The sequence below is a fragment of the Salvelinus namaycush genome, chromosome 29 (assembly GCF_016432855.1).
Source record: "Salvelinus namaycush isolate Seneca chromosome 29, SaNama_1.0, whole genome shotgun sequence".
Classification (NCBI taxonomy): domain Eukaryota; kingdom Metazoa; phylum Chordata; class Actinopteri; order Salmoniformes; family Salmonidae; genus Salvelinus; species Salvelinus namaycush.
In genome coordinates, this window is record NC_052335.1 from 13,597,403 (window position 1) to 13,622,043 (window position 24,641).

The following is a 24,641-nucleotide window of genomic DNA, read 5'->3' on the forward strand; positions in this document are numbered from 1 at the left end:
CAGTGGCAGGGACTGGGAGACTAGTCAGGATTGTGGGAAAGATGAACGGAGCAAAGTACAGAGAGATCCTTGGTGAAAACCTGCTCCAGAGCGCTCAGGACCTCAGACTGGGGCGAAGGTTCACCTTCCAACAGGACAACGACCCTAAGCACACAGCCAAGACAACACAGGGGTGGCTTTGGGACAAGTCTCTGAATGTCCTTGGGTGGCCCAGCCAGAGCCTGGACTTGAACCCGATCGAACATCTCTTGAGAGACCTGAAAATAGCTGTGCAGCGACGCTCCCCATCCAACCTGGCAGAACTTGAGAGGATCTGCAGAGAAGAATGGGAGAAACTCCCCAAATACAGGTGTGCCAAGCTTGTAGCGTCATACCCAAGACGACTGGAGGCTGTAATCGCAGCTAAAGGTGCTTCAACAAAGTACTGAGTAGAGGGTCTGAATACTTATGTAAATGTGATATAAAAAAATATATATAAAAAAAATGTGCTAACATTTCTAAAAACCTGTTTTTGCTTTGTCATTATGGGGTATTGCGTGTTGATTACTGAGGGGAAATCAATGTAATACATTTTAGAATAAGGCTGTAATGTAACAAAATGTGGGAAAAGTCAAGGGGTGTGAATACTTTCCGAATGCACTGTATTAGTCCTAATTTTAACAGTAGAATAGGCTATTCTGCAGCAAACGTACCTGACACAAGAAGAAAAGGTTCCAGCTGATGAGATGACACATGCATTGTGAACTGCATTCTATACTGAGATGAGCTGTCTGTCCCCACCCTGAGCGTTGATGACTGATCATGCAGATAGTAGAGCAGAGAAGGTTGTAGAGAGGACAGATTTAGACATCGCATATCATTGAACAGTTCCATTTCACATCATGCTGTTCATAGAAGTAATGTATTATAATTTATGCTCTGATCAAATTGTGTGACCTGCTGTCTAACTATGCTAAATCCGAATTATTAATAATGGGCGATGTTAATCTGGATTGGTTGATTCCGGTATCTGATGGGCTTAAAAATATTTGTACTGAGCTAAATCTAACTCGGCTCATAACTAAACCAACTCGCCCCAACTTTAAACACCCTGGAAAATCTTCTCTCTTTGATATTATTCTAAGAAATACCCCTCATGAGTTTACAGCCAATGGGATATATCAGTTCAGTGACCATTGTCCCATTGCCTGCATAAGAGATGTTGCAGATGAACATGCGCCGCACAAAATGCTAAGGGTGAAAACAGTTCTAATCCTTGGTTCACGCATAAATTGTCTGAAATTACCGGAAATACATTTAGTTTGTGCTAACGCTAGACTAACTAATTCTACATCAGATTGGCAGTCCTTCAGACAATTGAAAAATAAATGTCTATATCTGGTTAGAAAAGCAAAATCAACATATTTATTTAATTGTGTATATGAGAGTGGTGGTAATCCAGCTAACTTCAGGAAAGTGGTCAAACTTTGAAACAAAACTACAACCCCTTCTTGCCCCAGCAGATTTTGACAGCCTCTGGGCCCATACTAAACAAAATGTTCATTTGTAGTGCATTTTGCTTCAGCTGGCAACGTATTTGAAAGGATAATCTCAAAAAAATTCATATCATTGTACTAGAGAGTCCTCTATTCACCTCAGAAAAGATTGTAGAGAATGATGCACTAACAGACTCACATACTTTATTTTCATTTCATCTACTTGATATCTATGATGTACTAAGTGCTTTGCTAAAGATTGATGTTTTTAAAAAATCCATATGCGCTGACTCACTTAATCCCTTCTTACTGCAGTTCCCTGCACCAGTTCTTGTAGAACCATTGACCCATATTTTTTACTTGACAGTTGTTTCTGGTGTTATCCCTAAAATCTGGAAAGCAGCACGTCCTCCCCGTACATAAAGGAGAAGATCCTTCTGACTTAGATAACTACCGTCCAATCTCCAAATGATCTTGTCTTTCCAAAGTTTTAGACTGTCAGCTAAGAATATTTTTAACTTCTCACTCTATTCTTAATGTGCACCAATTCAGTTTAGACCTAGACACTGTTTCACCTGCTACGCTTGTTTTACATGATGTGTTGAATAGTTTAGATCATACAAATCATTGTGCTGCCTTATTTATAGACCTTTCCCAGGCCTTTTACACTGTTGACCAAAACACTCTCATTCAAAGGTTAGGTGAAATAGCCTGGATCAGGCTTCTTGCATGTGGTTTGAGAATCGTCTGTCAGATAGGACTCAATGCGTGATTTCTGATGGTGTCAAGTCTAGTTTCCTGGATATTACAAAAGGTTTTACCGCAGGGGTTGGTACTGGGGCCTGTTCTCTTTACAATTTAATAAATAATATTGGTCTATCTGTATGCAGACGACACTGGTATTCCATTCCATTACCCCAACTGTTGACCAGGCTATGTTAGAGATGCAATGTGACTTTGTCGCCTTACAGAAAGCCCTTGTTTGTTTAGAACTTGTACTTAATGCAGGTAAGACTGTTGTTCTCCAATTCTCACAAAAAAGTTTCAGATGGGCTACATATTTATTCATTGGATGGTTCCCCCATCGATCGGGTTCTCTCCTATAAATATCTGAGCATTTGGATTAACAAAGATTTAATGCAAAAAATATATATATATGGATGAGCTAGAAGTAGATCTTGGCTCTCCCTAAATAGCAGGAAGCATATTGTACAGTCAACTTTCCTGCCAGTTCTTGACCATACCATTTACCAGATTGCGTGAGCCACTACTCTTAAACCTTTGGATGCCGTCTACCATAGCACCCTTCGCTTTATCACAGGTGACAGTTTTAATAATCTCCACTGCATCCTTTATCAATAGGTTGGCTGGTCCTCTTTAAAGTCCCGTAGATCACTTCTACTCACGATTCCAGTTTACTTAACTTTGTTTCTAACACATAAAAGAATGAGCTACCAAACCTGCTCGAAGGATTGATTAACTATTTAGGTCCCTCTGGTCTCAACCATTTAGCTAAATCCTCCTTTACTTTTAGTCCCCCCCCAATGTTGAAATAACCCCCCAAAATCCTTGCATCTTAATTCCCTTTTGCCGATAGTGCAGTTTAGGACTCTAGTGTTGAATGAATTAATTGCAGTTGTTTCGATTGATTGTAGTGGTTTATTTGTAGAAATTGTGGTGTTGAGGTTGTGCCTTGTGGTTATTTTCATTCTTCTTGTTTTATTTGTAATGTACATTTATCTTCCTGTTTGTGAGAAAATGTTTGTACTTAGGTCACCATTGGGAAAGAGACACTGGTCTCAATTGGGCTACCCTGAATAAATAAAAGGTAATAAAAATGAACGTTTATTCATCCCAGGAAACAGGAGTGGGGTTGGGCGGTAAATCTCGGTAACCAGTTTCTCACTATTAAAGTTTTTACCCTTTGGAACTTTCTCACCATCAATGTTCGAATATTGGAAATATCAGTTCCGCTCCTCACTCCGAGCAAGCAGTCCACACACAGTCACACACACACAGTATTCCTGTCTGCAAGCTACATAACCCTGTGTCTATGCAGCTCTGTACTGCCTTGTTGTTGACCCCAAGACGGCCCCTGAACGTGCAGGGAGTCATTTCTGTGCCTGTGTGCATTTGTGGCTAACGCTTACTGGCAGCCCCAACTCCAGTCTTACATAACAGACAGTCTGGCCACTGGGGACCCCTGTCTATATGTTGGAAACAATCTTGCTCTGCGCTGCTTTTTATTGTCCTCCCCTTTCACTTCTCTTTTCATGTCTGTCTTTGGGTTTCTCTCTCTCTCCCTCTCTCTCTTTCTCTCTGTCTCTCTCTCTCACCCTCCATTGAATTGGAAGTTAATTGAAAATAATGTAATTGAATGGAATACACAATGGAATTGATTGAACATACAGAACGTTAGAGAGTCTGAGGTATGGCAGCTTTGTTGCCATTATACATGGAAGCACAGTCCAAAGATGGTAGCTGCCTGTGACTAGATCTGTCACCAAGAAGGATACTCTATATTGCTGTGTCATTTGGATTGAAATTCACAGTGACACTTGGATAGATAATCCCCAGATCTGTAAATTAATCTCTCTCTCTCTCTCTCTCTCTCTCTCTCTCTCTCTCTCTCTCTCTCTCTCTCTCTCTCTCTCTCTCTCTCTCTCTCTCTCTCTCTCTCTCTCTCTCTCTCTCTCTCTCTGTCTCTGTCTCTGTCTCTGTCTCTCTCTCTCTCTGTCCCCCACAACTGCTATTTTCATCACAGTACGACGTCCTGTATCAGTCGTTGCAGTGTCCCATCCAAACCCTCCAAATGACAGCATAATGAAGGCACTAAGATGGCTGACAGATTGTGACCCATATCTAGGCTGCTATTTCTCATGATGGGTTTCCACCAACCCCGTTCTCTGGCGTTCCCTTGATCTTCTTGGCAGCTTGGCACACACGGCTCGTTCTTTTGAATGCTCGTTTCTTGTTGCCTTTTTCTGTTGCATAGCTATCAATTGAGATCTATGCTACGTGGCTACTTATGTAGTGAAGGTGTCTTATACCTTATAGGCCCACATCTAAATAACATATGGCTCTTCCCAAAAAGAGCTTCTAAACCAGGAAGTTTCCCCAGTGTTTATGATGATGTCATCTCCCAAAGTCTACCATTACGACATTCAACATTTACCAAACCTGCTTAAGAACATCGGCATAGGTCCCTATTATTAGATATTGCGCTAAGCGGTTAAACTATCCCAGCATACCACCCTGCATACCACTGCTGGCTTGCTTCTGAAGCTAAGTAGTGTTGGTCCTGGTCAGTCCCTGGATGGGAGACCAGATGCTGCTGGAAGTGGTGGTGTTGGAGGGCCAGTAGGAGGCACTCTTTCCTCTGGTCTAAAAATTATCCCAATGCCCCAGGGCAGTGATTAGGGGCACTGCCCTGTGTAGGGTGCCGTCTTTCAGATGGGGATGTTAAAACGGGTGTCCTGACTCTCTGAGGTCATTAAAGATCCCATAGCATTTATCGTAAGAGTAGGGGTGTTAACCCTGGTGTCCTGGCTAAATTCCCAATCTGGCCCTCAAACCATCATGGTCACCTAAAAATTCCCAGTTTACAATTGGCTCATTTATCCTCCTCCTCTACTCTGTAACTATTCCCCAGGTTGTTGCTGTAAATGAGAATGTGTTCTCAGTCAACTTACCTGGTAAAATAAAATTTTCATAGCTCTTAATGATCCAGCAAACCTTGTCTTTATCACACAAAATAAGTCTTTGAAGTCAGGAGAGTCTCAGAAACGGAGGAAAGAGATCCTGGGATAAGAATGTCAGGGATGATGCCTCTTTTAGAAATGGAAGCCGTTGGAAGAGTTTGAAAAAGAAAGATGGGTCAAATGAGATTGTGCGCTGCTGGTTTTGAAAGTTGCTCTGTTGTCACAAACCGTTGCTTAGTGACAGTTTGAGGTGAAATGAACTATGGGGACAGGAGAATCTTATTTAGATTCTTATTTAGGTAGGGCTATTTATGTTGTTTGGTAATAGTGGTGTCCTGGTCACACATCCAGTCCTTCTATGTAAAGAGTATGTGGACTGTATGGAGAGTATTTTTACTGTATCACTTTTGAGATTGTTATCCTTTTTCGCTAAGTAGAGGCCAGATCTCTTATGCCACAAGTCAACTTTCTATAGTTTTTTTCCTCAGTTCTACCTTTGGACTTTAACTATTCATTTAACTAATCATAATTTAAACAACTGATAAACGTGAGCATATTGATGAACTGCATCACACAATATGAATATGTAATGGTGTCAGTCATTATACCAGGCTCTCTGTGTATTTCCCTTGTATCTGCCTGAATATGCAACATTATACTGGGTGCTGGAGATTAATACAAAACACACATTGCAGTGGAAGACAATTCCAAAATCTCTCCAAATAAAACAAAATCCTCTCAGCTCTCACCGCTAAGCCTGTTACGACAATTACAGTATACCACAAAGGCGGCCCGGGGTCCGCCTACATTATTGATGCAACTTGGGTAAATACTAAACAGCGTAGCATCGCATTGTCTCAGAGACTCTGAACACTCCAGACTCCAGCGAGGCGGAGAAGATTATCTCTCCGTTTCAAAATGGCCTCCCTCTCCAATGAATTACCTGACTGCGCAGTAATCACAGAGTCACGCCTGAAGGCATGCAAGGTTCCGAGGGCACCAAAAGGAAATGGGGAAATCCTTATCAGATAATCAAGCCTTTTGCCCCTTCCCCCCCGTCCCCCTGGAAACATGGAAATCAAGTCCCTGTCAAATAAAATTTTAAAAAAACTGCACTCTTTATTAAAAACGGGAAAACAGGAGGCTTTGTCTGCATTCCAAGTACCACCCTATTCCCTATATAGCCCATTACTTTTGACCAGAGCCTTATGGTCAAAACTAGTGCACTATATTGGGGATAGGGTGTCATTTGGAATGCTGCCCTTGATACGACATTAAACGGAGCCCTGTCTTCCAGAAAATGTGAAGACAAGTGTTGTTATTAGACTGGTAAATGTGTTGTTCTCTGTCTCTCTTCTCAGATGGCAAGTCGGAGAGCGGGGAATTGGACCTGGACGGCATCGACGATAATGAAATTGAGAGGGTATGCTCTTCCTCTTAAGTGCTTTTGAGATAAGAATACTTATAACACAAATCATAAGGATTTTTCTTTAAACACAAGCTTCCTCTACTTATGTCCCTTACATGAGAGCTTTTTTGTTGTTCCATATCCCAATTCCCCCAGAGTGCCAGACGTTATGGGGCGGCAGGTAGCCTAGTGGTAAGAGCGTTAGACTAGTAACCGAAAGGTTGATAGATCGAATCCCCTAGCTGACAAGGTAAAAAATCTGTCGTCCTGACCCTGAATAAGGCAGTTAACACACTGTTCCTAGGCCGTCATTGAAAATAAGAGTTTGTTCTTAACTGACTTGCCTAGTTAAAAAAAGTATACGTTTTTTTATCAACAACGGCACTGGAGTAATTAGGGTTAAGTGCCTTGCTCCAGGGCATATCAACAGATTTTTCACCTTGTCTGCTCAGGGATTCGAACTAGCAACATTTTAATTACTGGCCCTACGCTCTAACTGCTAGTCTACGTGCTACCTACCCTAGCACTTTACCCTTGTAGCACCTTACTAAAACCCTTACTTCCCCCTTGCTTCTTGCAGTATATCCTCAACGACAAAGAAGTGAGAATTAAGACGGATCTGTGGATGAAGCAGAATGAGGAATATCTGAGGGAGCAGAAAGGTGAGCGAACAGACAAAGGCAAAACCTCTCATGCCCTATTCAAAATTCACATATTCATATTGATCCACCGTGTTACGACGCAGTTCCCGAACAGGTTTTCATATTAGCCAGCTCTGTAACGAACCAATTGTTCCCAATCCTCGATGGTCAAAAATGTTTGTTTAAGATTTTCTGCTGTCATCATGGTCATAAACCTCTTTGTTGAGCATTTAAGTACTTGTACGTCCCTTCAATATATTTATCTATGTTAATTTATGTTAATTCACCATCGCCCAGTTGAACCAATGGAATTTATTAGGCTGTTATTTTGTTGTTAGTGGCTGAATAGCTAGGGCCAACAAAAAAGGATGTGTCCCAAATTACGCCCTATTCCCTTTATAGGGTACTACCTCCCATAAGGCGCTGGTCAAAAGTAGTGCACTATATAGGGAATGGTGCCATTTGGGGACGCATCCTCTATTCCCTCTGAAATACAGCTGTAGCTAAGTCGTCTATTCTATCAGTACCAGAATACAGTAATTACCTATACTATACTATTGTCTAGACATAATTACCTATTCAGTCCTTACTGTCTATTGTAGAGGGGATATATCCAGTTGTTTTGTTCTTGTTTTTTTAGAAAAGGAGGAGAGGATAACTAAAGAGAAAGAGCAAGGGACCTACAAGGAAAAGGTAAGGAATCGAAGGGTGGATATGGTGTGTGTGTGTCTCTGTCTGTCTGGGTTTTATATGCATTCGTTTCATGTGCATGCTTTTGCAGCTGTGTGCTCAAGAATTGTGTGTGCACGTGTGTGTGTGTGTAGAGGTGGCCCTTCCTCGGTCCCGCGGCTGGCTACAGACACAGAACAGCTGTTTGTCTGGAGCTGGCGCATATTTTCAGTTTGAGCCAAATCAGCCTGTGCTCTGCTCTGGTCTTCAGTTTCAATGCAGAGGCTCCAGAGACTAGATGAATATGACTACTATGGCAGGGGTGCGCTAACCCTGCACTAACCTGTCTCGCCATCTCCACATCTGCCTGCTTTCTACCCGGTTGGATTAGCCGTACTCTAGCAGAGTAGCAGACCGCCTAATGAGGTGCAGAGAGGACATGATACCTATTCCAGATGCTCAGGGGTGAAGTTACCCTTAGGTACAGATATAGGATCAGCTTCCTCTCCCCCCAATATTAACCTTAACCATTACTAGAGAAAATGTAAAACTGGCCCAAGATCAGCGTCTAGAGGCACAACTACGGAGGAGGGGCTCAAGGTCCACAGGTCCTCATTGTGGTCAAGGCAGTGTTTTTTTTTCTTGTTTTCCTTTTCCTCCTGATACAGCGTTCTGTATGACAAACAGGCGCTGCGTCCCGGATGGTGCCCTATTTCCTATATAGTGCACTACTTTTGACCGGAGCCCTATAGGCCCTGTCAAAATTAGTAGTGCACTACATTAGGGTGCCATTTGGGACACAACCAAGGTCTTTCGGAGATCACTTGAAAGTCATGGCTGACCGAGAGGCATGGAAAGGTTTCAGGGCCTACTGAGCTTCTGTCATCTCGCTAATCACAGACTTTTTTAGGGTGACATCATGCTTCCTGACCCCAAAGAAAAAGGGCGTATCGTCCATGACTTAATACAACACTTAACTAGCTACTGTTGTTATTACTATCAACAGCGATTCTAGTTAATGAGTTTACCATTTGATACGTTATCACTAATATCAATATATCAATCTGTGCATGTAACTCTCAACTTGGTGTCCCACGGCTTGCAATGTCCTACAGCTGAGGTCTCTGGTCTTGGAGAGCTACTGGGCTGGAACAAAAGTCTACAGGACCAGATTAGAGAATGCCACTCTATACATCTATCATATCTGATATAGTAGTATGTACAGTATATCTGCATCGCATTATTATGTCTCCCAAATTCCTCCCTAAATAAAAAGAATAATAAAGGTAATCTTAATGCTTCCAACAATCTAATGGAACTCATTCAACCAATGTTAAATTCCTCCCGACATATCAGGAGGGTATTCACTAGGAACCAAACGTAAGCAAATGGCTGAAATGGGGAGGGACTAACCTGAACTTGTCCAATAACGAACGCTTGTTTCCGTTGCAAAACATTTTGCTCCGGTTTACTATGGTGTGCACTAATGAACACAACCCAGATCTTCTCAACTCTCCCCCCTCTCTCTTCCCCTTGCAGCCCAAGAAAACGTCCAAGAAGCGGGAGCCCATCCGTGCCAGTACGGCGGGCGAGGCCATCGAGAAGATGCTGGAGCAGAAGAAGATCTCCAGCAAGATCAACTACGACGTGCTGCGTGACCTTAACAGCAAGGGTGGCAGCGGCAACAGCAGCCCTGCCCGGCCAACCTCCTCGGAAGAGCCACCCAGTGGCCCCCCTGGGCGGAAGAGGCTGACCCGCCGCAAGAAGCAGCCCAACAAGACCAATATGGGCCTGGCCACCACCGCCAGCATCATGGGCAAAAGGTAAGGGGATTTCAACTAGAATTGTTAGAAGTAACCTAGCCTTCACATATGGATGAGTGTAACTAACGTTTACATTTTAGTAGACGCTCTAATCCAGAGCAATTTACAGTAGTGAGTGCATACATTTACCTACTGGTCCACCGTGGGAATCACACCAACAAACCTGGCGTTGTAAGCAGCATGCTCTACCAACTGATCCACACGGGAGAGTTAGCTTGGGTTGAGCTAATTCTGTTCTCATTAGTAGGTCTGCAGGTTTTATTTCTTAAAGGGATACTTTGGGATTTTGGCAATGAAAGCCCTTTATCTACTTTCACAGAGTCAGATGAACTTGTGGATACCATTTTTATGTCTCTACGTGCAGTTTAAGGAAGTGGCTAACTAGTGTTAGAGCAATTGCTAACAAGCTGTTACCATAGACTTCCAGTCATTGCGCTAACGTTTTTACACTGCTGCTACTCGTTGTTTATTGTCTATGCATAGTCACTTTATCCCTACCTACATGTTCAAATGACCTCGACTAAGCTGTACCCCCGCACATTGACTCGGTACCGGTACCCCCTGTATATAGCATCATTATTGTTATTTTATTGTGTTACTTTTTTATTAGATTTATTTATTAGATAATTTTTTTACTTTAGTTTATTTATTGAATATTTTCTTAACTCTATTTTCTTAAAACTGCATTTTTGGTTAAGGGCTTGTAAGTCAGCATTTCACGGTAAGGTTGTATTCATTGTATGTGACAAAAATTAGATTGGAGTTTGATTTGATTTGAATGCTATTCCTGTGTGAATATAGGAGAAGGTACAGTAGTGAAATGCTAAGGTCAGGACTAAGCTTCGACAGAGAAGGAATTGGAGTAATATAGAAATGTTTAGATTGCGAAAAGTCGTTATGGTTGGAAAATATCCCAATAGCTGGGCTCTGAGAAGCACTTCTGGGATACAAAATGCAACAAGGCTAATGTTGCTTATGATGCCTCTATCTTATCGAGGCATTAAACAGACAGGCTATTCAACAAGCCATTTTTATAATTTCCTGACAACATGGAAACACTTTCACATAACCACAGGAATCAGGCCCTTTTTACCACCAATAATAGGCACCAATTGTGGCGTAAAGGTCCCCTATTGCCTCTGGAGGTGTTCAAATTGTACACCCTCCTCAGTCCCCCACTACCACTCACCCCATTTCTGATCCCTAGGCTGGTTTGCCGAAGACAAGCTAATCTTGCCCTCTGGACGTCATGTCTGAGGTGTCTGTCTTCCCCCCTCTCTCCAATTAATCCTCCAGTTGGACTCCAAATGTCCTTGTGAGAGATGTAATGAATGCAGAGCAGACGGAGCATGAGATCACGACTTCTGTTACTGACACGCCACGACAGACCATTTCTCATTTTGCCAATAATTTCTAGATCATGCCACGGCCACATTAATGATAATTAACATTTTGGTAATGAATTCTGAATTGGTAATGAAAATGAGATGTGAGGCACTGTTGGAGAGCTGATGAGTAGACTGCCGGTAGAATTACAAAGCCCCCATCACCTACCCTACCCCCCCTTCAGCAGGCTCAGGTGCCGGGGTCGGTACTATCTTGTCTCTGGTCAACTCCAACAGATTGGAGCTATCCCTTCAGGCCTCGTTTCTTCATCAAAAGGCAGATGCTGGGTTTATATTCAATTTTCTCCCACTAACAATGGATTGACTGCCATCAGTTATGTATATTATGTGTCCATGGAAGTAGAGCTCATTTGATGGAATCGTGTCACTTCTGGCTATTCAGTGTGTTAATTAATTAGATACAAGCATTACAGTAGGATTTTTTATGAATGTTGACCTAGACAACAATGTTTCAACTAAGTAGGGTCCAGCCTTTCATTCGTCATATTTAAGGTTGCACGTCTTCTCCTATTGTTTGAGCACAAAGCCTTACAGTCTCATTGACTCATTGATGCACTTGTGTCCCATCACTGCAACCTTGAAGTTGCTGAGGCTCTGGGCTTCAACCAAACAGACCACCGGTTCTCAGAATGTGATCAGCTTACGTGGGGGGAGGTGGGGAGTAGACGACGTGGAACAAATCAAATGTATTTATATAGTTCTTCTTACATCAGCTGATATCTCAAAGTGCTGTACAGAAACCCAGCCTAAAACCCCAAACAGCAAGCAATACAGGTGTAGAAGCACGGTGGCTAGGAAAAACTCCCTAGAAAGGCCAAAAATCTGACAATGAACTCAAGTTTTAGTTCCAGTGCTATAGCAGCGGATCTGAGCCTCCTGCTGGATTATGGGAAAGCATCTGGAACTCTGTCTATTGGGATGATGAGAGGGGTGTAGGATTAGTTTCCCTGTGTGCACTTTAGCTGGCCAGGGTTTGTCTAGATTGGCCCAGCACCCTGAACTATAAGGTATGCCAGCCTCACTTCTGTGCATAAAGCACCTTCTATTCCCGTCAGTGAGAAACGGCTACGTTTTGTTTCTGTTTCGTACATGTTTCCTCATTGGATTCAAACAAGAATGTGTGCATTTTTAATGCTCCCTCAACTTTATATCAGCATCTAGTATTGAATCACAGCCAGATATCTGAGACTGAGGGAACAGAGTGACTTTCTCTAAGTGTTTCTCTTGAATGTTTGAAAGCTAGCACTTGGTATGCGACTTGGTATACCCGCACAACACATTTCAGTTTGTTGTCACATAAAATGCTCAGTGCTTGTCATTGTGATGCATCTTACATTAGTTGGAGGCAAGATTGCTCTCTTTAAAGTTGTTGCTGCCTCCCATTTGTATGAGGAACCGTGGTGCGAGTCGAGCTTGTGTGATTCAGGTGGCTTAGCCTGCTCTTGGATCTCGCTGTTATACCTGGTACCTCAGAGCGTGCGTTGTGTTTTAAAAGCCCTTAGAGGAAAGGAGTGGAAAGGGAGAAGGGAGCCTGACAGTAAATCCATTGTCGGCTGTGATCCTGTTGGTTAGTGCGCCGCCGCGCTTACACAAACACCCAACCCCCCCCCAACACCTTCTCCTCGGATGACGCACAGCTAGTGTTGTTGATCATATCATCCTAGCCTCCCCCATCCCCCCCACTCAGAGCGGAAAACTTTGTCACTGAATTGAAATACTTTCTTAGACACAAAGTTGGAACAGTCTCTGATGCATGTTTTTTTCCCATCTCATTTGAACCAGGTAAATTCATTGAGAAGTAGTTGTCATCTGCATTAATGGCCTGGCAAGATGTACAGCACACATCAACAGAGACATCAACAAACACAACAGCAGAGTCAGTCCAATATAGTAATTAAACATATATTTCCCCCATTACAGGGCTGAAACTCTTTTCTCACTGACATAACTGGAGCTAACTGTCCGAGTCTGAACGTGCTCAGCTATCCATGGTGCTCTCTCACTCGCAGAGCAGAGACTCTTAGAATTCATTTTCTGTCTCGCATTCAGACACACTCTGAACACTGAAACTTTCCCACAGCCACAGATCACGAGAAGTCTCACCCCTCCCTTTCACTACAAGTCCTCCACCAGCTGCCAGACGAAAGCCCCCTCCGCGCCCACCAAACTAACAAAGATCGAAAAGCGCTCTTCCAGAGAGGGCAAAACTAATTACCCTGTAGTTCTTTGTCCCTCATCAACTCCTCCCTCCCGCCCCATCCCTTTCTCTTTATGAAAGCTACAATCCCTGACTAGTCAAGGTTGGTTGTTTTAAGTGTAAATTGTAACGAACGGTGGCAGAAAAGTCTGTGTGCTGATCTCTTTTCAGGGAGTCCCACAGGAGCCTCTCAACCGTACCCTTTACTTGACCTTGATATGATTTTCGTTTTACTGGTAGCATTCAGGACCAGTGACACAGCAGGAAACTTCAGCAGACACACAGAGCTGTTCTGCATTTGAAAGGGCTCGTAATTCCAGCCTCCCGACGACCTTTTTGCTCCTGACTAGCTTCCGATACAATACAATAATGTCAACCTGGGGTCAGGTGTGTTTGTTTGTGTCTTTATCGACCTCGCAAAGGTCAAAGTTTGGAGCAAGAAGCACAGGCTGTCTCGTCTCACGCTGGCCAGAAATAGCAGCCCAGGATCTGGGGCACCCTGATGTGTTTTGCAGGGTTCGTCTCTGAGAGATTGCCTCTCGCCTTCTCCCCCTCAAACTATCTCCAATTTCCTCTTGAAATGTCATCATTTCCATCCGGCTGCTACTTTTCCCTCTGCTGTGACTCCCCCTCCCCCTTTGCCTGCTAACCCACTCCCAGCACCCGTGCGAAAGGCTACCTCTGCAAACCAACAGATGACACAGATGCTCTGGGTCATGCCAAAGCCCTCAGATGCCCATCCCGTTGCTGTTGAGGGGACCTGTTATGGAGGCACCCGGGTGTGGAATGTGCTGTGGCTGTGTGTGAATGATGCACCATGCAGTCAGACCCCCTGGTAGGCTCCCCTAGACCCCCACCCCCTTCCATGCCCTCAAGCACAGCCCCCAACCGACAGATTGATTTGTCAACTCTCCACAGCATCTCTGTCATGTCGTGCCACATCCCCAGTATCCCTGCATTGGTAAACACTGGAGTTGTTGACAGACGATTTCCCCAGAGGGCAGGATCTGGCCTATCGGTGTCTCCCTGAGCCATGCCTGTGGGGAGCGGAGGGAAGGCACGCGAGCAGACCCTGTCTCCACCCGTAGGCAGGAAAGGACTTGCAGAGTGACATGTGTGCAGAACAGGACCTGGATGTCTGGTTGTGTGGGCTTTTCTTTCCTATGGACTATACAGATCACATAGCAGACTCTGTAATGTTTAGTCTGCATAATGCACCAGAGAGCTCTTTTCCTGAGATGTATTTTCCGGAACGCCTGGCATTCTTTCTGTTGTCAAACAGTCTGAGGGATGGCTCAAGCTCGCAGATGCATTTCTTATGTCAGTAAATCCCTGCCCACGCTCCACTCTCGCAGTGCCTCTCTTGTCAGGGGCAGCCACTTATTTGTGTGTGGAAGAATCCCAGCCTCTTCTTATCCAGACAGTCACTGTCTCCCTCACTGGCACCCCTTGTCCGTCTGTGCCATTGTGCGAAACAGCAGCTAGTCAGAGTCTTCTCTTAAAGATTAGCAGTGGAGACCGATGGTCGGGTGGAAGTCCTTCTTCAAAGGAACTTGCCTCAGCTGCACTGACATCTGACCTCTCTGTAAAGTGAATGGTAACAGAGGTCATAGATGGCTCACCCACTATTGTTCCACATTGTTGAGGGCAGTGATTTATCTGTAGCTTGTGGTCAGGCAGTCTGGAGGGCACCTTGATGTTTGAGCTCGAAAACCACTTCCTGCTGTTAGGAACAATGGCTGTGTCCCAACTCAAATCAAAGTGCACAGGATACAGCAGGTGTAAAACAGAACAGTGAGACACTTACTTGCAAGCTCTTTCCCAAAAATGCATTATTCAATATGAAGGTAAGATGAAATAATATAAAGTTAAAAAAAAAAACGAATAATACAAATATGAGAATGTAAGCTATATACAGGGTCAGTGCCAGCACCATAATTTCAATATGCAGGGATACTGGAGTAGAGGTAGATATGATATGTACATGTAAGCAGGGATAAAAACATGACTGGTAGCAGGATAGATAATACAAATAAATGAATAACAATTATAGCAGCAAAGTTTGTGTGCAAGCGTGTCAGTGTCGGTGTATGTGAATGTATGGGTAGAAACCTGTTGGTGTGCATAGAGTCAGTGCAGATAGTCCATGGGTGAGGGTGGGCAGCCATTGTTTAGCTGTTCAAGAGTCTTATTTCTTGAGGGTAGAAGCTGTCTTGGAGCCTGATGGTCCGAGACCTGATGCTCTGGTACCGCCTGCTGGACGGTAACAGAGAGAACAGTCCATGACTGGGGTGGATAGAGTCTTTGGCAATTATTTGAGGCCTTCCTCAGACAGCGCCTAGTATGAATAGGTAATAGTACCCCTATGGTACTGATAGGGCTCTGGTCCAAAGTAGTGCACTATGTAGGGAATAGGGTGTTATTTGGGAAGCGCCCAATGTGGCAAAGGTGACTTGGACCATACAATCTCATTGGCTAGGAGCTCTTTGAGGGGATGCTACTTCAGTGGATGTAATTTTGTCAATTTTGCCTTCCATGCTAAACGTTAACACTTATTTAGGACGTATGAAGGAAATATATTTTTCCCCTTAAGTATGGTGTGCATTAGTTCATGTTTATTGATTGATTCATGTTTATTATGTTTTAATTCATTTATTAGTGTGTACTCTTTATATCGTAGACAATCAGCCATTCAATTGGCTACATTGGTTAATGTGATAGGCAATATAATCATTATTACATTTGGTATGTTTGGTAAATAAGAGCAATGGTAAATTACATTAATTCCCTTTCACAACAACAATCAATCACAACAAAAAGCAAGTTGTTAACCATTTGAGGGAAGTCATGAATCCTCATAGACTCAGAGGTTGAACTGCTCAGGGCAACTGGCGAAGATAAATCACGGAGCCTTGGTGCTGCAAATCTATCTATGTGGTGATCCACACACATTTCTGTGCCGGCCCTCTTTCTCCATCTGCTTCTCTGCGTCAAGGGAAGGTGATGCAGACATTTCTTGTGTCTCAAGCTGTCTCCGTGGGAACTCCCTCCCACTCACCGGGTTGCCATGGGCACAGCTCTCAGCTGTAGTCCTACTAGATAGGCCTGGGCTGAACAGGCGTTCTGACCACTGTTAGAGTAAATATTCAGTGCAGGATAATAATAATAAAGAAACTCCACCTCTTACCCCATTGTTTTGTTAGGGGTGGAGATTCATGCATAGAATGAGAACATGAGACTAAATGCAATTCAAGAACAGCCATTTTATATTACTGACTGGCAGTGTAGTCGCAGTGGCCATAAAATCTCCCATGATCATGACCCTGTAAAACAACACACTGCACTTACTGCACTTATCTGGTGTATGTGACAATAATAAAAATACAAATAAATCTCAGATGATCAATGTTTTGCAGGGAAGGGCATGGTGAACAGTTCCCTAGTGGATAACAAACCTGACCTGATCCACCAAGCGGTCTGTTCACAATAATATTTGTGAATGTTATTGAGAGTTAGAAAAATGTAGAGGGGGAGCGTGTCTGTGTGTTGGGGGGGGGGGGTTGTGGAAGAAAGCCCCCCACAGGCAGTCCCATTTACAGTTGGAGAATACCAACTGTGAAATTGGGTGTGCAGAGATGGGGGAGAGTGCCGTCACAACAGTGAGATATGCCCCCCACCCCACCCCCCACTGTAACTAAATCTCTCCCCGCTGCTGACCTGCTCAGTGGGAGCATCAGATAATCATCACTTCTTTCTTCCTCCATTCCGAAGATTCCCCATCTCATTCCTATCCCCGAGACCCTCTGTGCCCTCCAGAGTGTGTCTGCAGGAAGCGTGATAAGGCCCGCTGGTCAGCCAGAGGAGGTGAAGTCACGTGTGCGGGGAAAAACTGCTGATGCAAACTCACGGCCCCTGGTCGGATTGCATCTGTATTCTTCCGGGGTAGCCCGTATCGGCTCTTGGATTGGAGATGTTGTACTCCATCTTTAATGGCTTTATCCTTGGGGAAAGGGATGGCTTCATGTTCTCTGAGCCAGCCCCCCACCGAAAAAAGGTTAGAATCCGTAACCTCGCTCTTCAGTGCTGATAGTGGAGTGTGAAAGCAGCAATGCGCTGGAACATGCCAGAAGGCCTCACTTCTGGCTTGTTCCAGCCTATAGCACTATCCTCCAGGCTGTCCCTGGCCGTCTGCCTCCCTTCTGCCTCGCACTAGGTGGCTTTAGCCAGCGCTCTACATATTGGCTCTGACTGGCCGTGCCGCAGGAGCGTTTTTCCAGACGCTCGGACACAGTGGTGGAGCTCCGAGGCTCCTGCTAGCCCGTTGGGCCCACGCCCCACAGGTCGTCCGCCTCCACCCACCAGATAGTGAGGGACCTGGCAATACTCGTGTTCCATCTGTGCTCACCCCTCTGCAGGAAGGCAATGGGGGGAAATAATCAGGGTGTGGCCCCTTCATACTGGTACCCACACCAGCTGGACAGCAAGGACCAGTCCTAAGCTAGTCACATTGTGGGTGATCACTGCTACTACCACCACCCACTGTGGTATGGTCGAGTGCACACTCCCTTCAAATATATTTATATCCACACATCTGCTGTGCGATATTGGCTCCAGTGAAATATGGCTTCCCTTCCCCTGCTGTCAGATTGAATTGACAAGCATTATTGATGTGGTGACATATGGGCCTGCCTGGAAAAAGCTCTCGCTCTGAACCAATGGAGGGGAGGGATGTTCTAATAGCACCACCACACATTTTACAGTCAAGTCCAATGGCTGTCATTTAAATGCTTGCTGCAAAGCCCTCTAATATGTATCTCTTAACTGTAGAAGCGTTACATTTCTCTCATTGATATTTTATTTTATTTAACTAGGCAAGTCAGTTAAGAACAAGTTCTTATTTGCAATGAGAGCCTACCGGGGAACAGTGGGTTAACTGACTTGTTCAGGGGCAGAACAACAGATTTTTATGTTGTCAGCTCAGGGGTTCAATCCAGCAACCTTTTGGTTACTGGCCCAACGCTCTAACCACTAGGCTACCTGCTGCCCCCAATTGATAACTGTGATGAAGTTTCAATGTTGCCATTATTGATCTGAGCTCAGATTTGCTTTTTAAAAAAGACAGTACTTGTGTTACTTATGTTACTTTGACTTACAAAGCCTTCAGTCTAAGTCCTGAATCTTGGTAATACCCTAACCGACCCACATCTCAGACAGACATAACTCTAAGAAAATATCAGTACAAATAAAATACATATTTTAAGCAGATGGGAACACCCATCCAACCCTGCCTAGCCCCCATCTCAGAGGGTGGTACAAGGGGGGAGTTTGGAGAAGCCTAGGAATTAATGATATAATTAACTGGCAGATCTGTCTTTGGTGTACTCGCTCCATTAGAGCTTGTATTGACCATCTGACTAAAGGCTGAGAGGGCACCTGCGGTGCACAGGGCGGGCATTTGGGCACATTTGGGCGTGGTCCCTATGCCAGCCAATTCCACTGGAAGATTCCTTTCCCCTTTTGGGTGACCCCCGTTTCACACGAGCGGTCCCATCTCCCCCTTTTACCTCAAAAGATGTTCCTCCATCCTGGTTTCAAATATGATGAAATGAAAGTCGAGGCTCAATTCAATTTAACCTGCAGTACAGTCTTTATGTAGTATCTTTTTTCCCATGGTCAAATTAAATACATTTATATTTTTGTTACATTAGCCTATGAATGTCCTGCTTAACATAATGTTTGTCATCGCAAATGTTATTATTATTTTTTATTTAACTTGAACAAATTCTTATTTACAATGACGGCCTACCTCTTGTGCACCGCCCTATGGGACTCCCATTCATAGCCGGTTGTGATGCAGCCTGGAATCGAACCAGGGTCTGTACTGACGCCTCTAGCACTGAGATGCAGTGTCTTAGAATTTCTCGCATGGAATAGCCTTCATTTCTCAGAACAAGAATAGACTGCCGAGTTTCAGAAGAAAGGGGGCGGAAGGTAGCCTAGTGGTTAGAGTGTTGGACTAGCAACCGAAAGGTTGCCAGATCGAATCCCCGAGCTGACAAGGTAAAAATCTGTTGTTCTGCCACTGAACAAGGCAGTTAACCCACTGTTCCTAGGCCGTCATTGAAAATAAGAATTTGTTATTAATTAAATAAAGGTATAATAAAAAAACGGCTTTGTTTCTGGCCATTTTGAGCCTGTAATCGAACCCACAAATTCTGATGCTCCAGATACTCAACTAGTCTAAAGAAGGCCAGTTTTATTGCTTCTTTAATCAGAACAACAGTTTTCAGCTGTGCTAACATAATTGCAAAAGGCTTTTGTAATGATTAATTAGCCTTTTAAAATTATAAACTTAGATTAGCTAACACAACATGCCATTGGAACACAGGAGTGATGGTTACTGATAATGGGCCTCTGTACGCCTATGTAGATATTCCATAAAAATATCACTCGTTTCCAGCTAAAATAGTCATTTACAACATTACCAAAGTCTGCACTGTATTTCTGATTACTTTGATGTTATTTTAATGGACAATTAAAAAATATATATATTTTTTTTTAAACAAGGACATTTCTTTTGAACGGTAGTGTATATTATACATTTTCCTATGCATTCAGAGCAACAAATATGGCACACAATAGCTCACTTTTGGCATTTTCTGAGAGTCATTGCTTTTCAGGCTAGCAACCGTTCACCTCTCTCATACAGCATGTTGTTTATGCTGACGTCACAGTGGAATGGGGCTATTCCTGAAAGGACTGGAATGTACGTAGATTGGAATTGACCCCAACACTAAAGTGAGAGTTTTGACCCCTGCCCCCCCAGACTCTTTGACTTGTGCTTAGGGAGGGAGGGAGGGTGGGAGGGGTGTGTCTGACAGCTGTGTGTCTCGTGCCCAACTGTGAAGTTTCAGCCCCGGTGGGGGCTTCAGTGAGCGGTTCCGTTGTGTCTCTCACTCCACTTCAGTCAGCGACTGTCAACTAATGCCACATAGTCTACATCATTGTCAAAATCCACACCCAGGTCCAAAATCTACCCCTAGGCTCAGAATGTCATTCACACACACTTAAACCCACACGCACATATCTTAACTGTCTCGTGACCACACCTTCCGATCACTCACACACGCTCACACACTTACACTCCTCACGGCCACATCCTGATCACATATACAATGCTTACACATATTCACACGCATTCTAAAACCCTCGACAGCCGCCTTGCACCCTCACCCTCCATCATACAGGTGCTCACAGACCCTCCCCCCAATCACACACTTGGCTCACACACAATTTACCCCCTCACATACGCAACAGTCACATCCACCGTGCTCCCACACACCCTTCACACGCACACACACACAGACATGAAAGCATGCACATGAAATGGGAAAGGCACACAAAAACAGAGACAGACAGACAGGCAGATCCAAGACACACACGCGCACACACACCAGCCCAAACCAGAGGGCCCCCAGACTGCAAGGCCGTCAGAGCAGCCGTAGCACCTCAGCGCGTGGCCCCCGGTCACATTTCACCACTCCCGACAGAATGGGTGTCACTCTGCATTAGCCTCACACAGTGTCAAATCAGTACCCAAGGGCCTTCTGGGAGCTCATATCATAGGAGGACATGTATCCGTCCCCAAGCCGTCCCCTCCCAGGCTAGTGAGAAAAGGCCAGTTAAGTAAAAACATTTTTTTTAAAGGGAGACGAGTAGCAAAAGTTCTACAAATGTGCTTATAGTTGCCTGCTCGGCAGAGAACGTCTGTGGAGTCCAACAGCGCAGTCAGTCTTTTTTAATCGGAGCCCCATTCATGTAATATTGGTGAAGACTCTAGGGTGGAAATGGTCCTGATTTTAGGATGCCACACTAGCATTAACCACTTTTCCATCCACAGTTTTTATGCGAGTAAAGTCATGCAATGTATTTTTTTTTTATCATGACAGGTGTGATGGAAACATGAAGTGTCGGTATAATTTCATAATTGTCGACAGACAATTTGTTAGTTCGACATGGTGGGATCTTTTTGTACCCCCTTTGCCCTCAGAACAGCCTCATTTCATGTCGACAGCATTCCACAGGGAATGGATGTCCTTTGGGTGGTGGACCATTCTTGATACACATGGGAAACTGTTGAGCATGAAAAGCCCAGCAGCGTAACAGTTCTTGATACAAACCGGTGCGCCTGGCACTTACTACCATACCCCATTCAAAGGCACTTAACTCTTTTGTCTTGCCCATTCACCCTCTGAATGGCACATATACACAATCCATGTCTCAATTATCTTAAAGCTTAAAAATCCTTATTTAACCTGTCTCCTCCCCTTCATCTACACTGATTGAAGTGGATTTACAAGTGACATCAATAAGGGATCATAGCTTTCACCTGGATTCACCTGGTCAGTCTATGTCATGGAAAGAGCAGGTATCCTTAATGTTTTGTACACTCAGTATAAGTTATGATAAACTTTATGGTGGTTAAGTGATGGACGGGGATGAGCTTCATGCAAATTTCCTATAAGTATTGATGATAGGTTATTATTTGAATGCTGGTGACATGATGATCAATGCTTGGCTGCCAATTATCAAATAGAAATTATATTGACCTTGTCCATATCTCATCATATGACCTACCCTGTCCACTGTTGTCTAGAAAGCAAGCACCAAAACCAGATTGGGCAAGTTTGCTGTTTATCGTGTCGTGGTAATTTCCTGTATTACTAAATGATCAGAGTTTACAAACCACACACAAGTCAGAGTTATATTTTACATTCCATCTTTAATTATATGAACTTCACCATAGCCCTTTTGACTCTCAGATCAATTCAGTGTCTATAAATGAATTCTCTGAGAGTGCTTACAAAACAATTCTTAGTATCTTTTATAGCCAAGATACACCCCTCTCAACTCACATGACAAACAACAGATCTTAGGAACATTACAAAGAACCTTTTACTTGAAAGAGGAGTATCCCATCCAGATAGCATTAGCTATAAATTATTGTTCAGTTTGGTCTCTTTAGACGAGGTTCCAATCTCGTTCTTGGTACCAAAACATTACCTCATCCAATGGCATATATCAATTGTCAATTCTAGATACTCCCATCTCAAATACACCCCCTCCTCTCCCCACTCCTGGAGAAGCTCACTAAGGGGAGTGAACCTCTAGGTCATATACTATCTCAAGATTCATCAACACATCAGAGGGATAATACAATGATTCCAGACACTGCCATACTCCTCCCCCCAATGGGAAAAGAAGGGAGTGACTAGCGTACAGACATAGTGGAGCCCTTCTCCCTTTCTGATATTCTGCATATTATGAAATAAATAAAACATCTTATTTATCTATGTTACCTAACTAATTCTGATTCAGCTACGACAATCGCAACCGTTTTTTTTGTGACAAAGTCACCGGTAGAGTTGAAAATGCGATGGAAACACATTTAACTCATGTACAAGTGTGTATTAATGCGCATGTTTGAATTGGAAATGAGTTTTTTGCATATCCCAACTCCCCCTGGAACACCCTCAGAGAGTGGGGTCACAGCCAGGGTCTGCTATTATCAACAGTGACCCTGGAGCAATTAGGGTTAAGTGTCTTGCTCAAGGACACATCAGCTTGGGATTCTAGCCATCTTCCGGTTAATGGCCCAACGCTCTAACCGCTAGGCTACCTGCCGCCCTAACTAGGCTACCTACCACTCTGTCGTGTGCTAGTGTGTGTGTGTGTGTGTGTGTAATACGCACATGCGTTTCCTTCAAATGGATGCTCGTTATTGCATCGGCAAGCGGCAACTCGTTCTAGGAAAATACCCTGATGCATTTTGAGAATTGAATTTGAAAACCATATAAATACCTGATTGAATTGGCAGATGCTTTTGCTCGGGTCTGTCTGCGGTTGCATAGTTGCCCTCACAGACAGCATTAAGGCCCAGTGTGCAGTGCGCTCTGTAGAATTGCTATTGATTCCCTTCCATTACTTTTGGACCAAAATGGAAGGTCAGAATACTAACTGGCATGATAACAAAAAACAAAAGTGCTTCTACACACAACAAACTGACCTTTTGACCTTTGTGTTCAATCAACGCAACCGAGGAGCTGTTTTATTGTATATGCACTGCGTGTGACTAAGATTCCTCACACCTCAGTTCAATTTCACCTTCGCATCCAGACATTTCTGTATGTGTGGTTGTTGATTTCGTTTTTTGTCACTTTGTAGCAAGTAAGGTCCGCTTGGTCCATTGATTTAAAACGTTAATAAGGCACCTATTGCTGGAACAAAAACAATTGGTGTACAATAACTTTTCCAACTGTCCATTTATCTGAAAATAATGCACACTCTAGAATGCCTTACAAGCACATCAGAATAGAGTATTCAACAGCTGTGGTATATGATAACAAAAAACAAACCTGACCTGTCCTTTTGACCTTGACTTCAATCAACCTTACGCTCTTTGATCCGCCTATCAGCTGTGTGACTGTATTCACACTGTGTGCATATGACTAAGATTCCTCACACCTCAATTCTGTTTCATGCTTGCATCCAGAATATTTCTGTATGTCTGCTGGTTAGCTGGCTGCACAGCACACCATGATCCGCCTATGACAGGATTATATAGCTATAGCTATATATGCATCGACTGTATTTAACTTTAGGAAGCGTGCAAGCGCGAAACTCAGGCCCCGCGGGCTACATGGCTATTATCTGGCCCATGCTGTAAGTGTATTAGTCACAGCTGGGTGAAAGAGAGCTCTCTGTCCAAGGCTATTGACTCACTCTACTCGGTTGTGTTACGGTTTGCTGCGCTCGCCATCCCACCCTAGGGGTGGTTGTGTTTCTCCAGTAAGGGCGCACAGCAGTCCTAATGATAGTGTGGCACTGGTGAACTTGCTGGCACGCCGAGGAAGGTTATTGTGGTTGTTGTGAGGAGGACGTAGACATGGGATGGCTAGAAATGACATGCTTCTTCTTTATATTCCACCCATTTTTAACAGGTCTTTCTATGTGGCAGTGAGATTGAATTTGGAACATTTGAGTTATAAAAACACTAACAAACACACTGAATACTGAAAACTGTTGTGGCTAAAGCAGCAGTTTGATTCAACGTCTGCTAGCCTAGAATCAAACTACTAGCGCACCGCTAGCCACTGCTTTTCAATGGAAGACGGAGGTTCAACCCACTGTATTTCTAGAAGCATGTGCCGTTGAACTACGCAGATGGCTAATGCTTACAGCCTCTCTTAATGAGGCTCGACAAAGGGAGAGAGAGAGAGAGCCCTGCTTGGCAAACGAGAAACGCTATCCCTCCCACACCC

General features: G+C 43.9%; 1 protein-coding gene across 1 annotated transcript in view; it reads left to right on the forward strand.

The window, feature by feature from the left end:
- brf1b (BRF1 RNA polymerase III transcription initiation factor subunit b) overlaps nucleotides 1–24,641 on the forward strand; it is a 130,251-nt gene that overhangs the window by 83,615 nt on the left and 21,995 nt on the right. The window contains exons 13-16 of the mRNA XM_038968134.1: nucleotides 6,538–6,599; nucleotides 7,165–7,246; nucleotides 7,866–7,918; nucleotides 9,434–9,717. Coding sequence (XP_038824062.1) covers nucleotides 6,538–6,599; nucleotides 7,165–7,246; nucleotides 7,866–7,918; nucleotides 9,434–9,717 — 481 coding nt within the window. The remainder of the gene's footprint in view (nucleotides 1–6,537; nucleotides 6,600–7,164; nucleotides 7,247–7,865; nucleotides 7,919–9,433; nucleotides 9,718–24,641) is intronic.